This window comes from Octodon degus, unplaced genomic scaffold (genome assembly GCF_000260255.1).
Source record: "Octodon degus isolate 3935 unplaced genomic scaffold, OctDeg1.0 scaffold00267, whole genome shotgun sequence".
In the NCBI taxonomy this organism is placed as follows: domain Eukaryota; kingdom Metazoa; phylum Chordata; class Mammalia; order Rodentia; family Octodontidae; genus Octodon; species Octodon degus.
In genome coordinates, this window is record NW_004524843.1 from 1,436,574 (window position 1) to 1,453,011 (window position 16,438).

A 16,438-nucleotide genomic window follows, 5' to 3' on the forward strand; every position below is an offset into this window, starting at 1 on the left:
TTCATTCAAAATGATGCCTAAAATTTAAGAATGTCCCCATTTGTTTTCAGAAATTTTGTTTGCATACTTTAAATTGGTTGAAATAAATAATGAACACAAGTCTGTATTTATAATTTTCTACTTGTAGTTTTCTAAAACTTTGAATTTTTCACTTGATTTGTTAACTATTATAAAAGATTCCCACACTCAGTTATATTTTTTGTTAAAATATGTTCATTATGATGATTTCATACAGGTCATGCAAGTCATATGATTTATCTAAATGCTTTACACCAATGCAGGTACTATGACAATCTCATAAATCTTCCTTCTCCTCAGCTTTGTGTATGCCTGGTTTTGTAATTTGCTGTGATTTTTCGCATAACACAATGATTAAAGGAGCATGTTCTTTACAACACTCTCTGATTTGACTACACTTTCAAAATGCAAAGATTCTCTTGCAAATAGAATAAGTTTACTGTTTGAGATGCATTAGTTTCTTCATTAAAAGGCAATGATTTTTATCCAGGTACAATGGCATGTTCTCCTAGTCCCAGGGGCTCACAAGACTGAGGCAGGAGGATCAGATGAGCCTGGAAATTAAGGCAACATAGCAAGATTGTCTACATAAATAAGTATATAAGTAAATAAATGAGAGATGATTACTCATTCAATAATGAAGACAGAAAGTCAAATGCTCACCCAAAATTAATTAATTGACCTAATTCCACCCTTGGTTTTGTAGCATATATTTTATAGCTCACAATTTTATATACATATAAAATTGAGATTTTCACTTTCATTTATATTTTCAATTATTCTTAGATGAAGGCAAAGTTTAAACTAATTGTAGTTACAACAGTTATTAATGATGATAACAAAGTTTTACTTATCTTTTTAAAAAATAGAATATACATAGGTACATAATATTATCTGTACTTTTTCTGTCCTTAGATTCTTTATGCGTCTGGAAAGATCTATATGATATTTTTTGTTGTGATATCTTTTTGGTTTGCCTTTTATATGGCAAGTTTGTTTTTAGGCATACTTTATATGGCCTATGAAGAAGAAAAACAGATAGCTTCTGAAAAAACTGATATTGAACCACAATTTCAACAGACAATAAAAGCTCTTCAAGAAGGAAATGAAGCCATTGAGGTACTATTTTTTTATGCTTCTTAAAATTATATTTCTAAGTGTTCTGTCTTAAGGTCTTGGAGTACTTTACCTTTCTTTCTTTCAGCTTATTGACACTATTCCTTTAGAAAAGGCAGATTTTAGGTAAGTTTCTAGATGCATGCCTGTTGTATAAGTTTATATTTTTTGGTACTCCTTGGTTCCCAAAAGACAGACTTCATTAGACATGTTTTAAATGTTTGTTAAAATAATCATGAGGATTACTTTATATTTTGCATAATAAGATAATATCTCAGGGTGGGCACTCATCACAATCTGCTAGTATAAATCCACTTGTCTCAACTTGCTTTCTCATATCAATGTGGTATAGGATTAGGTAAAAATTGTTCTAATTACAGAACTCGAATACAATGTAGGTAGAATCATAAATATGCTTAAATATTTAACATATATATTTTTCCAGAATTTACATTGCTGATATACTATGAAAGTATTCAGAATTGATTGGTCCTAATCAGTTATATTTTATTAACTCAAATTTACATCAGATAACTCATCAGAATTCATTATGGAATTTGGCTCTTGTTCAATCCTAAATGATGATTGCAATTTCATTCATTTAAAAGTCATGAAATACCAAAAGAATGGATTAAAGAACTATCATAGCAATATATTGCTATATATGTGAATAAATTTATGGAGTTTCTAATTCTTTCAACAGGATGTATCCTATGTATGACATGCAGGGAATTATGTTATCTATAGAATAATCAAATCTATGATTAGTCTAATCTTTTCTATAATTGAAGTCACCTTAATGTTATGGATGAATACTTTTACAGATTGCTAGCCTCACATGAGAAAGTTTGCTATGTGATCTGAAAGTAATTATAGAAGTAGAATAAGAAAGTTGAAGAAAATCATTTCTAAAAGTCTAATGTGTGCTTTAAAATGTGATCAAAGGAACTTTTCTCAACTTCCTTGAACTATTTTAGATGGAAAAATCACCTAGACTGGAATCTTTCTTTATGAAAAGAAAAGAGGCAGGTGGGAAAAGTGAAGGGGCCCACAAATACCCCTCACTAAAAAAAATGCCTAGGAACATTAGCTGAGAGGTTCATTAATAGCAAAGGTCCCTTCTTTAGTAAAAAGGGAAGGAAATATTAATGCCTCATAGAGCTATTTTATTAAATTATCATCAATGAAATACTTGAAAATCATTGCACCAAAAAGTGAAGCCTAAATGGTACAACATAGGATCTTAGCCATGACTTGGTACTTGTGCCCATAACATATGTATCACTGGCCAAGAAGTTAATTATGGACAATATGAAGAAAACATGTACAAAAAGAGACTATTGTCACTCAAGAGTGAGTCACAGAAAAAGAAATTACAAAAGTGGTCTGTATCCAGAAATGAGTCGGGTCCTTCAAATTGAATGATTATGTTCAAATGATATGTTGAATGTGTAATTTGTTCTCAAGTGGCATTTCAGAAGCTCAAGGGCTGTGGCTAAACATGAATGTCTCCCGAACTATAATAGTTCTCTTATTCCAAGATGAAATGCTTTTATTAGCTTTGACCTTGAAAGAATTTCTGTATTTCCCATTATCTCCTTTCGCGTTGCTATTTGTATCACATAAAGCTTTCTTGCTTTTTAATTAAACTCAGTTATAAACAATTTCTTTTCCTGGAAGAGCCCTAGAACATTGTGTCATGTGAGCATTTCTGGGAAATGAGAGTAAAAGGCATGTGTACAATGTTTAAACCTTTACACATGTATTTATAAAAGGAAAACATTGAGGATTTTTAAGTGATTGAAGTGATGACAGACCACTTAGATTATAATTTTAATAATAGAATTAAAGGGTGAGAAGAGCATAAATGCATCATATTCTCCTACCATGGGAAAGGTATAGCTCTATCTGCTTAAAACACATGTTACAGTCAGATAAATTTATGTTTCAGACTATTCTAACCTTGTGATATTTTTATGATACTTGCAAATATAATAACTTTACTACAGTTCAAATTTTTATTCTGAAAAATTGTAAAAATATAGTAGCTGTCATAGATTGTATCATGCCCAAATAAACCACATGTAAAACATCTTACAATAATTAGAATAAACTAAGCACTGGAAAACAATTATGAAATGCATTAATAAAGTGTCATATATGATCATTACATCTGATACTAAAGGTAGCTTTTACTCAAGCTATCACATAAACAAGTCTACACTAAGAACTCTCAATCTTTATAATCTTGAATAATCTCACATTGCTGATATTATTTCACAACTATAATATTAATTATGATGTGACATTTATTGTTTATTTATTATATTCCAGACTCAATGTCAAATGCTTTATGTACATTGTCACATTTTACCTGTCACATCCCGTTGAGATATAAAAATTATCCCTTTGTTTCAATAAGAAAATTTACTTTGAATCTCCAATGTACCAAATATAGTTACCTATACTATATTTACTACTAAATCAGACATTAAATTTTTAGTTATTCTCTATCAACTTTAATTTACCCATAATGAAGATTATTGAGAACCAGTGATACAAACATGCAAGTGGAAAAACTGTGAACACAAATTCTTAAGTCTGACTTTAGACATAATTAAAACATAACAATAACAATAGCAATAACAGCAGCACATAAAGTAAATTGAGTGCTAGATTTTGTGACAAATATCCAATGTGTCTTTATATTTTTCTTTTTTGAGACAGGGTCTCACTATAGAGTTCAGTCTGGCTTTGACTCTGAGTGATCCTTTTGCCTGGTCTCCCAAGTGCTGGGATTACAGATGCGCACCACCACTCTTAGCATTTCTTAAATCCAACCCTCATTATGGTGTTCCTGAAGTGGGTTTTGTATTTGCTGAATCATCATTGTAGAGGAAACTCATTACTCACTTTGCTACCTTGCTCTTGAAGCAAGTGGTGAAATAGAATTATTCCATCATTTACAGTTTGCTGGTGAAACTTTTCCTAAGTATTGTTAGCTACTGCCAAAAACTGAGAAAGAAAATTCAGCTTTTAAAAAAATATTTGACATATTTAAATTTACATCCTTCTAGCTTCTTTATCTAATAAAACATTCCTTGGGAGCCTAGGAGATAGCTCAGTGGAATAAGTGCTTGCTTGGAAAGCACAAGGTCCTGAGTTCAATCCTTGGTACTACCAAAACAAACAAACAAAAACTATATATACACTATATTATTATTATTGAAGCTAGATATTGTGTTCCTATGATTCACTATATGAATATTTTATTTAAAAAAATGAAATACAGTGAAGCAAGTACAATGAAATATGGAAGTCTGGTGCATCCTTCCTTTAGGGAAGGATTTCTCAATCAAGAAGGGTTTTATTTAGATGTCCTGGAGGAGCCTAGGCTGAAGGAAGGGAGCAGGGGTCAGAGGAGTGGGAAGACAGGATGGCTGGATACAGACAGCAAGCCTGAACAGAGAGGAGCATACAAAGTTAAGTAATACAAAAGTATGGTGTTCCCTAGGTTCTTAATTCGTGCTCCCGTCATAAAGAACATCTAAATGAGCTTAAGAAGAAGCTCCTATTTCCAGTCTAATCTCATTGGATTGTCTAAATTTCAGGCATGTCCCCTAGTGAGCTTTTAAATTTCCAAAACAGGACACTTGCTGAATGATTATATTCTAAATTTGCTTCAGAAATGGCTGTATCGGCAATAGTCCAATAAATGGCCATTCAACCCTTATAAGTAGTTAAGTAAATATATTAAGTAAATACATTAATTAATATTGTAGCTAAATATATTACTAAGCTACTGTGTGGTCCATTCATTGTGTAGTCTAAAATATGTTCACAGTTTGTGTCAAAACTCAGTGTTGAGTCTACTAACAATTACATTGCTACCAACCTCCCGACTCCCTATTCTGACACACAATTATCTTTGCTGGTTACCCTTTTGCAAACAAACATTGTGACTATCTGACACAGTTCCATGAGAAAAAAATTCATCTTTCTTTAAAAAAATAGAGTATTTCACACTATATTATAAAACATATTTACGAAGATACACACTTGGGAAATCCTTGTTAGATATTAGTAACAAACAAATTACTCCCATTGGTTTTATTGCACAGGAACTTAGAATTGTATAAATTATAACTTCCGTTTTATGTTACCTTGTAATGCAGCTGAAAATACTACCTAAAAGTAGCATATCATAAGTAAAAAGATTAACTTCAACTATTGAGCTTTCATATAAATTAAATGAGGGAAAGAAGCTCTGAAAAATTCAGAGAATTTATCATTTCCTTAATGAAAATCAGTATGCATACGATTTGTTTCAATTTCCTCTACGTTTGGTATTTAAGAAATTAGAGGAATCTTGCCTGATACCAAGTGAGATGAATATGCTGATTGCCTTGGTATCTATCAGAGTACCTTGGAATACATAGCAGAACCTGCCAACCAGAGCACTGTGCTGGGTGCAGGTAGTTGGTGAGCCTTAGGCATTACTTCCTCAGTGCTAGGGCAGCACCAGCCTTCCTGCCAGCTAACTTCGTTTAAGGTTAGTCTCACTGGCTTATCTCGAATTAACAGACAACTATTATTTTTTTGTGTACAACCCTGGTAAAACCAGTAATCAATGTCGTGTCTCATATTTAACCCATTATCATGTTTTCAGAGTCCAGATATGAACACAGTTTTGCACATGACCACAGGAAACATCTCTGGCTTTCTTGTGCTTGCTGTGATTATGTAGAATTTGTCATGTCTGCCTCAAAATGAAGGACTCTGCATGCCTTCACAATGCAATGATTCTTTCAAACACTGTTAAATACAAAGAAAAATACCTGTTAAGATGTTACTCCAAAGACATAAGAAACAAAGAAATTATTTCTTTTTGGAACAATAACCTGTTCTGTTAGTTCAGTATCATATATGTTATGTCCGGGGCAGCCTTTCTAAGTTATTCCTTTTCCTGATACTCTTTATAACTTTTTCATCATCAAACAATCCAAATCATTTTCATTTCACCAGTAGAATTTTGAATTATACATTTAATGTATAACTAAAGAAAAAAATACCTCATCAAGGTGTTAGGAAAATATTCATTATCATGTTTGAAATAGAACATTTTACCTTAATCTTGCAATGGATACTGACTTCCTTCCTAAACATAAGTAGTACTACTAATGTTCACTGGCCTTTACTTTTATTGTTGAGTTCATAGTGTAGAATTTTATTCATTACAAGTCATAACATTTTTTTAAAAGAATCCTATGTCAGTTTAGTAATGAAAGTCTAAAGACTTTGCAGAGATTGTCAAATGATGAGACCCAAATAGATTACTGAAAGTAAGAATCAGCATTTTTAGAAAGATTTGTACTTTCTTAGAGCTGTAGTCTAGGACTTCTAAACGATATGTGTATATTCTGATTTAAAATTAACAGACTAGCAAAGAGAAATACTTTATGATAATAAAAAGCAGAGTGAAGTAAGTTTCCTCTATTTTATTTGTTTTTAGTTAGATAAATGAAAATAAAGCAAATTCTGTAATGAAAGAAAAGTATTAAATGTATCTCAAGAAAACAAATATGGAATAGAGGCAAGACCACTATGATTCAAAATGGTGCCTTTCAATATTATTCATTATGAAGAATTAACAGTTACATGTAAAATATGTAGTGCTGAGTCTGGCAAGGATCTTGCAATAGTATGTTATATAATGGATCAAATCTAGAGGATCAAATTCAGCATCTTGTGCTTGCCAGGCAGATAGGTGCTTATGCTTTTGAGCTATCTCCCTAGCCTGCTAATATTATATTTACTAAATTTATTTTCAGAACAAAAGCACACAAATAGAAATGAAGAAAAGATCACCAGCTTTTATAAGTGCTTCTGTAGATACCTTGGAAGAGTCTACATTTGAACATAAAGAAGGTAAAGTAAACAAAACAAAATAAAACAAATGAAACATTCAAGGGGAAGATATTATTATATTTATAAGACTCATGTTTAAGAAATATTTTTTTCAGAATTTAGATTGTTATAACAAAAATTTTTAAATAATGTGATTACATTAAGATAAACAGTGAACAAAACTTCAGAAACAAATGGTCTTGCACATTAAAAAAGTGTTATCAATTAGTACCAAGATTTTTCTTTAACAATAAAAACATTGGAGTATGACTTAGGATTAAAAGTAGGAATTGAAATACTTAGCTAACCCTCGTATTACGTAAGTTTGAATCGTGTGTGATCTTCTGCGTGTTGATTTATGAAGAAATTCTTAACATTTTTTTAAAAAACATGCAGGTAGACTATGTAGCCCACAAGTATTGAAAATTATTAAGAAAGAAGGTGTTTTGTGAAGGCATAAAGCACGTATATAAAGTCTATTTTATTCTTTTTGGCTTGTTTGTTTGTTTGTGTATTTTAGGGAAGGGTATACAGGGTGTTCAGAATCTCACTACTAGATCAGACTTGTAGTGATCCTCCTGTTTAGAGCCTTCCAAGAGCTGGGATTACAGGCGTGTGACTTCATCCCCAGTCTCAATTGCTGTCTCAGCGTGCCCTGGGGATGGGCAAGCACAGCAGCCCTGGGGACCAAATCCAGGGCCTGTGCACCTGCTTGCACACACTTTAATCAACTGAGCATTCTGGCCGGCCTTTTTATACTTTATAATCAAAAAGTCAGCAAATTCACTGTTAAAAGTCAAAATTCTTAAAAATTACGTACATGAACACAGACCTAATGGGGCAGCATTTGTAGTCAATAGAAACATAAACAAGTGTAAAAGCAATACTTAATCATCACTTGAGAAAATAAACCATGACACATGCTTTAATAATTGTGTAGTCACCTCCTGTTGCTATCAGAGGGAACTCAGTTTGGACTAACTTAAGAAAACTCCATATGAGGCTAATCATCTCTATATGAGCAGTTTATCTCTCTGGTAAATTGCATCTTACAGTACAAAGTAATCTGCAATTCTCACATATATTCAGTAGTCATATACATACAAAAGATAAAAATATATGTTTGTTGACCATTTATTTTATCAGTTACATTTTTCAAAAGTGCAATAGTTCCTAATTTTACAATTTTCTACTGTAGAAGGGACTTTGTCCCAAATCTCCATGTTGTTCAAGGATCCATTGTATAATGTACTATTACAAGATCCTTGCCAGACTCAGCACTACGTATTTTACATGTAACTGTTAATTCTTCATAATGAGTAATATTGAAAGATACCATTTTGAATCATAGTGGTCTTGCCTCTATTCCATACTTGTTTTCTTGAGATATATCTAATACTTTTCTTTCATTATATAATTTGCTTAATGTTCATTTATCTAACTAAAAACAAATAAAATAGAGGAAACTTACTTTACTCTGCTTTTTATTATCATAAAGTATTTTTCTTTGCTAGTCTTCTACTTTCAAATCAGAATTTTACTTTTGCTCTTTGTATGCAAAAGTTAAATCTGTTTACTAGTCAAAAGTGAAACAATTTCTAATATTTAACTTTTCTCTCATCTCAGAACTTAAAAAATCCAAGAAGAAATGCCCATTGTGTTGGTATAGGATTATGAAAACTTTTTTTATCTGGGATTGTTGTCCCTGTTGGCTAAAATTGAAAGACTTTTGCCATCGGATTGTAATGAACCCATTTACTGATCTTTTCCTTATCACATGCATAATTTTAAACATACTTATTATAACCATGGATCATTATCCAATGAGTGAAGACATCATGAATCTTTTCAGTTATGGAAGCTTGGTAAGACTGTCATTGTGTATTATTTTCATGTGCAATTTCATTCATTATTATTATCATTATGTTGCCATAGCTTCAGTTTGTTCCAGTGCATCTTGTTGCCAAGTGAAACATCAAGTTTATACTTCATTTCTTCTTCCCAAACTTCCAATTTGTAAATGTTCTTGTCATCAAATAGTTTTGGAACTGGCATTTAAATTCTTTGCTTTAAATTTCAGTTTCTGAGTAACCTGCTTTCTTGTTACATTCTACAAAGACCTCAAGTATTTATTTCTACATAGCTGAGTAATATTCTATTGTAAAAAAAAAACATATCATTTTTATTCATTCCTCAGGTGATGGGTTGTTTTCAGGACTTGGCTGTTACAAATTGTGCTGCTGTAAACATGGGTGCACATATATCACTGTGATGTTATGCTTTCAGTTCTGTTGGAAAACTATTCTGGAGGGAAATAGCTGGGTTGAATGGGATTTTCAGTCCTACTTTTCTGAAAAGTCTCCACACTAATTTCCAAAGTGATTGTACCAGGCTTCATTCCTATAAACAGTGGAGAAGGGCTTCTTTTTCCCCACAGCCTCTCCAGCATTTTTTATTAGTTGATTTCTTTATGAGAGCCATTTTTCTGGTGTGAGATGGTATCTCAGTGTTGTTTTAATTTGTATTTCTCAAATGACCAGTGCTGTGGAACATTTTTTTTTGTATTTATTTGCCATTTGTATTTATTCCTCTAAGAATTGTGTATTCATCTCAGATGCTCATTTTTGACTTGTATCTTTGAACTTTGGAGCCTGATTGTTTTTAGTTCTTTATGTATTCTTAATAGAAGTCCCTTGAGTAATTGTTGGTAAAGATTTTCTCCCAATTTGTGGGTTTTCTTTTCACTGTGTTGATGATTTCTTTTGATGTGCAGAAACTTTTCAAAAAGGTGAGATCTCAGTTGTTTATTCTTAAGTATTTCCGTTGCAGTTCATTTTTTTGCTCTGAACTCACTACTTATGACTTCAAGAATTCCACATACTTTCTCTTCCAGTAGATTTAGTGTTTCTGTTTTAATGTTTAGATCTTTAATCCATTTTGAATTTAGTTTACTGCATGGTGAAATATCCATGTCTAGTTTTAGTTTTTAGCATGTGGAGAGTCAGTTTTTCCATCCACATTTGTTAAAGAGGCTATATTTCTTCCAGTGAATGTGTTTGGTGCCTTTGTCAAAGATAAGATGGCTAAGTGTATTTGTATTTGTATCTGAATCTGATGATCTGTTCTACTAAGCCTCTATTCATTTTTTTTTTTTTTTTGCCAGTAGCATGGTGATTTTATCACTGTAGCTTTGTAATATAATTTCAAGTCAGGAATTGTAGTGCTTCCTGTCTTGCCTTTGTGCCCAGGATTGTCTTTGCTAGTCTATGTCTTTCCTGGTTTCAAATAAATTTTAAGAATGTTTCCTCTAGATCTGTGAGGTAGGTTGATGGTATTTTGATAGGGCTTGCATTTAATCTGTATAACAATTTTGGGTGTATGGCCATTTTCACAATGTTGGTTCTTCCTATCCAGGAGGTAGGAATATCTTTTCATTACTGAAATCATCTTAGATCTCTTTTGTTGAGCATTGCAATTTTCATAGTATAGATCTTTTATCTCCTTTGTTAGATTAATTCCTAAGTAATTCATTTTTGGGGGTGCTATTGTGAAGGGTATTGTTTCTCTAATTTCTCTCTCAGTGAGTTTTTTATCTGTGCAAAAGAATGTTATTGATTTTTGGATATTGACTTTGTATCCTCTTATGCTACTGAATTTGTTTATTAATTTTATAGGAAAATGGATGCAACTAGAAGCTATACTCATAGATGAAATGAGTCAGACCTATATGTGTAAATATTGTACTGTCTCCCTAGTGTAAGAACCTGAAAGTTTAAATAAAATCTGAAATTTATAATAGATATAGCAAAACAAATAAACTCAACATAAGGAGTAAACAAAGAAGATGAGGGAAAGGAAAAAAAGCACAGGAAAAAAGAAGGATGGAGGAAAAAAATCATGCAAGTATATAAACAGGATATCTGAGGTGGTGTTACTACTAATTCCATCATTTCTTTAAAATAGCAGTTATTGATTAAAATTTTCACTTTGACTAACTCAATATGCTAATATCTGTAATCTGTAGAACAATATTGAATATAGCAACGTGCAGTACAAAAACCACGGTTGAATACTTCTCATCTTGTTCTTCTAAATGTGTGGCACTTCTAATGTCTTATCAATTATGATTATTACTCTCTTTAAAAAATTAAAATATGAAAAGTAAAAAAGACAAGAGAAATATAAAGGTTTATTGAAAACAAGCATTAATGTTCCATTATTTGTCCAATCTTGCATCTGTTAATGTGTTATCTGCTAATTTGAGCAACAGATTTGGTGATAAAAATACATACTATAACCGTAATTGTTAATTTGCCATTCTTTTGAAAATCTGTACCATATATTATAACATAATTTTTTACAACAAATACATTAAACCAAATTTATTTTATTTTTATTTCATAGCTTTAATTGTTGCTCTAATTGCTAGGTACTAATATAAATACCCAAACTGGTATCAGTCATTTTTGAACTCTACATTTAGTTGGTACTAAATCAGCACATTTTTGGTAGGTTTGCTCTTTTATTCTAGATAGAATGTGTGTGTTTCTGTTATACATTGGAAAATTGAATATCTTAACATATTCTGAAGGAATATTTTTAAATGGAAAGATTTTTACTCTCAATTATTTGTTTCCTGGAAGAATGCCATTTATGAAAATATTAGACACTTCATAGATGATTCTGACATGGGATGGTTAAATGTAATATATGCGTCTTTTGTCATAATGCAGACTCCCAAACTCAGCAGATGTTCAGAGAAATTTTGAGGAAAGTGAAGGTCAAAAGTTGATACTAGGTGACAGTTTATGTATGTGACATTTCTGATGAGTAATGGAATAATTGTCCCTGACATGTTTTGTTTTTATTTAGGTTTTCCTTGGAATATTTACAGCAGAAATGATTCTTAAAATAATTGCCATGAATCCATATCAATATTTCCAAAGAGGATGGAACATTTTTGACAGCATAATTGTGTTCATTGGTTTAGTAGAAATTTTTCTAGCAAGTATTGAAGGATTGACTGTAGTAAGTAGAATCAAAGCTGTAATTTTTAATTTATTGATTTATCTTAACTTAATCAACATACAGTGGGATGTTTGAAGCAGAAAATATTCCCACCTGAAATGTCGTAATATTCAATGAATCGATCCATATATAAAGAACTTATGAAAATTAAACTGTTCCCAATGCTGTTACTTGTTCCAACTTTTAACATAAAGAGGTCCATATATACAGCAAATTTCATGTGCAGTTATAGAAGCCATAGCCACTATAATTGAATATTATTTTAATAATAAGATAACGAGAAATTCTAGGAATGGAATGTTAATTTGTTACTGCGAAAGTGAAAATGAATGAATATTTGTAAATTTGGAGTTGAACATTTATTTTAAATTTTACTGCAAAATTTATTATATCAGAATCCCATGTGTTTACAAACAAGGGAAGCAGTGACAATAAGAAAGTAAGGAAATAAAAACTATAGTAAAACAGTATTTATGAAGCTGCTATCTGTTCAGTAAATGCCACACTGTCTCCTTCTGGTGACAGACTGAAAGAATGGAGCAGGAATTAGAAACAATGAAGCAGATTTGATTTTATCCAAATGGCTGTTTCCTAAAGGGCAGCTTCTTTAGAACCCTATCTTATATTTTGACAATGCAGACAATGAACAAGAGAAATATATACAGGATGTAAATATGAAATTATGGATGAATAAAACTGACCAAAAAAATAGGGATGTCCAGATAGCTCAGCAGATTAAGGCACCTGCCTAAGCAGACCCCAGGGGACAGGGTTTGATCCCCAGCATGCGGTGCGATCTCCACCCCCAGGGCACACTGAGATGCAATTTAGACTGTGGGTAGTGTGCATGCCTGTAATCCCAGCGCTTGTTAGGCTGAAAAGCAAGAAGTTTCACTACAAGTCGATCTGTGTCGTGAGACCCTGGAGACCCTGTACTAAATACATAAAAAAAGACTGTCAAAAACAACAAAAAGTCCTAAAAGATAATATTAAAATACATTGCCAGCTAATAGTAGAATGAGTCTAAGGTGCTTAAATTTCACATAGGTAAATATAAAATCTTACTTTCGAGTTCAGAAAGACAAATAGTATATATACTTGAAAAAGTCAGTAAAGTGTAACATATTAAAATTATGTGTGGGTTTTAGATGTCTGTATATACACTATAAGATAGAAACCAAAATTTTAAGATGAATTTGTACTGTTTAAATATATATGAATTACCTGCTGAAAAAGAGGAATAGCATAGATATTAAACATGAAATATTGTACTTGATCTTTGGCATGATAATTTCTTAGTAAGATCTTCAATAGAATTCCACAGATCCTGACAAATTCTTTTAATATCACCAATATATGTCATAATGTGGAAAAATAGCCTGTATATTGTGAATAGTAAGTCAAAGAATGGATACTATTTTGCCAAATATTAAAATATAAAATTAAAATATTTATGATTATAATACTGAATAAGAGCCAACAAGTTGATCAACAAAAGTGACTTGGTATAAATTTCTGTACAAAGTTGTATAATATGTAATTTTTATTAAAACTTTTATGTAAAATTAATATTCACAGGTTCATATTAATACCTAATCCTGAATATTAACTTAAAAGCTATATATGTTTCAGTACAGTGCAGATAAAAATTTTATTTTTTCATTTTTTATTAATTTTATTCATAAACAGCAATGAGACAGTTTCAAAACCAGTTAGTAGGACAGTTTCAATAATTAATACATTGCATATTGTTGTCTTCTTAGTGGTTGTTCATAGTACAAGATGCAGATATGATATCCTGTCCACAAACATTATTAGAACAACTCTTTCTGTTCATTGAATTAAGAGAAAGTAGCTGTATATCTATCCTAAGTATTTTGTATATGCAGATACAAAATGGTCCTTCATTTGCATCCCCTTTTTTGTTTAGTTTTGTCAGAGATAGGTATTTCATTATCATTTAAATATTGTAGGTGCATGAATTCAGCAAAACATTCCGATATAGTCCAATAGTCCATAATAGTAGTGGATTATCCATAGGACAGGCAATGTCAGAAATTGTTGACTCGAGCCTTATACAGCTCAACATATTAATATGGCTTTACTTTTTAAACCTCGCTTTTATACTTTTCTGCTGGATAGTTAAGACCACAATGAAGCAAGACCTATATAACAAGAAATGTAACTTTTGTAGCAGATGAAAATTTTAAATGTGGGATACAATGAGTACTGACTGGATTTTGTTGTTTGCTTCTTTCTTATTCTTTCATTGTTTTGTTAGTTGCAAATTTTCAAGTTGGGGAAATATTGGCCAACATTTCGGAGGCTGCTGGTGACTCTTCATAACTCATTCAGGAATTTAAAAGACACAATTCTGCTACTCTTGACATTCATCTTCTTCTCTACTGTGTTTGGCATGAAGCTATTTGGTCAGAGTTACAAAGATTGTGTCTGCCGCATAGACAAAGACTGTCAGCTTCCCCGTTGGAATATGTATGACTTCTTCCACTCCTACATATTTGTGTTTAGAATTCTTTGTGGAGAATGGATAGAGACCTTGTGGGACTGCATGGAAGTGGCAGGTCAACCCTCATGCATTTGTTTTTACATGATGGTTATTTTGATTGGAAACTTGTTGGTAAGTATTCTATGCTTTCACATTGTCTTTCAAAATAACTAGTACAATGTATGTTGATATTTTCATAATGTAGATTGATAAAGTCCAGTGACCTATAACTGAATGGTGCAATATTGGGACCAGTAGCCCTGCTTGGTGTCTCTCATCACTTACAATATGACCAGTTTAATGCAAGATGTACAGTAAATATGAAATACACACTGAATTTACAATGCTTCCTTATTGAATGCATTTCAATGCTAATATCTATAAGTACATTTAGTTAAATAAAATACATTATTAAAGGTAATTTTGAGGGCTGGCCATATAGTGGACTAAAGTACCTACTTAGGCAGGCTCAGCAACCGGAGCACCATCCAGGGTGTGCCTTGCCTGCATTGCCCCAAAGGCATGCTGAGACATAAACTGAGACTAGGTGTTGTGGAGTGTACCTGTAATCCCAGCACTTGGGAGGCTGAAAACAGGTGGATCACTACAAGTTCAACCTGTGTAGTGAGACCTTGTAAACCTTGTACTAACACATTTTTTTTAAAAAAAAAGTATGTGTTCATCTCGGATACCTATTTCTGGATTGGGTCTTTAAATTTGGGGACACTTACGTTTTTTAGTTCTTTATAAATTCTAGGGAGCAGATCTTTGTCTGAGTGCTTCTTAGCTAAGATATTTTCCCCAATTTGTGGGTTGGCTTTCCACTTTATTGTTAATTTCTTTTGATGCGCAAAAACTTCCCAGTAAGAGCAGGTCCCAGTTGTCAATTCTTTCAAGTATTACCTGTGTGATTTGCTTTTTGTTCATGAGCTCTTTGCCTACCCCTATGTCTTCAAGAGTTCCTCCTACTTTCTCTTGCAGGAGATTTACTGTTTCTGTTTTAATGTTTAGATCTTTAATCCATTTTGACTTTAGCTTCATGCATAGTGATAGACCTGGGTCAAGTTTTAGTTTTTGGCATGTACAGAGACAGTTTTTCCAGCACCATTTTTTAAAGAGGCTATCTTTCTTCCAGTAAGTATGTTTGTCCCTTTTGTCAATGATAAGGTGGCTGAGTGTGTTTGCAGAGGCTTCTGCATCTTCTATTCTATTCCATCAATCCTCAGGTTTATTTTGTTGCCAATACCAGCTGATTTTATCACAGTAGCTTTGTAGTATAATTTCAAGTCAGGAAGTGTAATGCCTCCTGCCTTGTCTCTGTTGCCCAGGATTGCCTTTGCTACTCTAGATCTTTTCTGACTGTTCTGCTACAATGCTGTATATGGTTAGATTTCTAAATTTCTGTGTAAAAATATGTAATTGTTTATTCCTATTTAAAAATATTTTTTATTTTTAAAATTTCTTTCCTCATATTCTGTAGGAACTTAAAGTTTAACATATCAATACTTGATGGAAAATGCCTGTTCTGTGTTATGTCTAAGATGTTTGATATTCATTCAGATAGTGAGGTTAAGCTCACCAGCTTATGTTGTAGGGTAATAACAATAAGCATGTCTTCTGGAGGGTTTGTACACCAAATATTAGACAAGAAGAAGGGCTGCAAGGACAGCCAACATTTTGGCCCTAGACTTTCAAGGTCAGTGAGGACTCAGGACATAGCTGAACCTGTACTGTAACATCATATAACTCAGCTATGTACCAAATTTTCTGATCAAGAGGATTATGGAACCACAGAGGAAAGCGATCAATGATGTAAATGGTGCCTAAGGAGAGTCACATGGAGAGAAAACATTCTTTCAGGCT

The 16,438-nt window shown here is 32.2% G+C and overlaps 1 protein-coding gene across 2 annotated transcripts in view; it reads left to right on the forward strand.

Moving 5' to 3' along the window:
• The window catches only part of Scn7a (sodium voltage-gated channel alpha subunit 7), a 112,894-nt gene that overhangs the window by 63,076 nt on the left and 33,380 nt on the right, over positions 1-16,438 (forward strand). For both annotated transcript variants that reach the window (XM_023706625.1, XM_023706627.1), the window contains exons 10-14: positions 934-1,137; positions 6,966-7,062; positions 8,668-8,906; positions 11,914-12,069; positions 14,351-14,707. In XM_023706625.1, the coding sequence (XP_023562393.1) occupies positions 934-1,137; positions 6,966-7,062; positions 8,668-8,906; positions 11,914-12,069; positions 14,351-14,707 (1,053 nt within the window). The remainder of the gene's footprint in view (positions 1-933; positions 1,138-6,965; positions 7,063-8,667; positions 8,907-11,913; positions 12,070-14,350; positions 14,708-16,438) is intronic.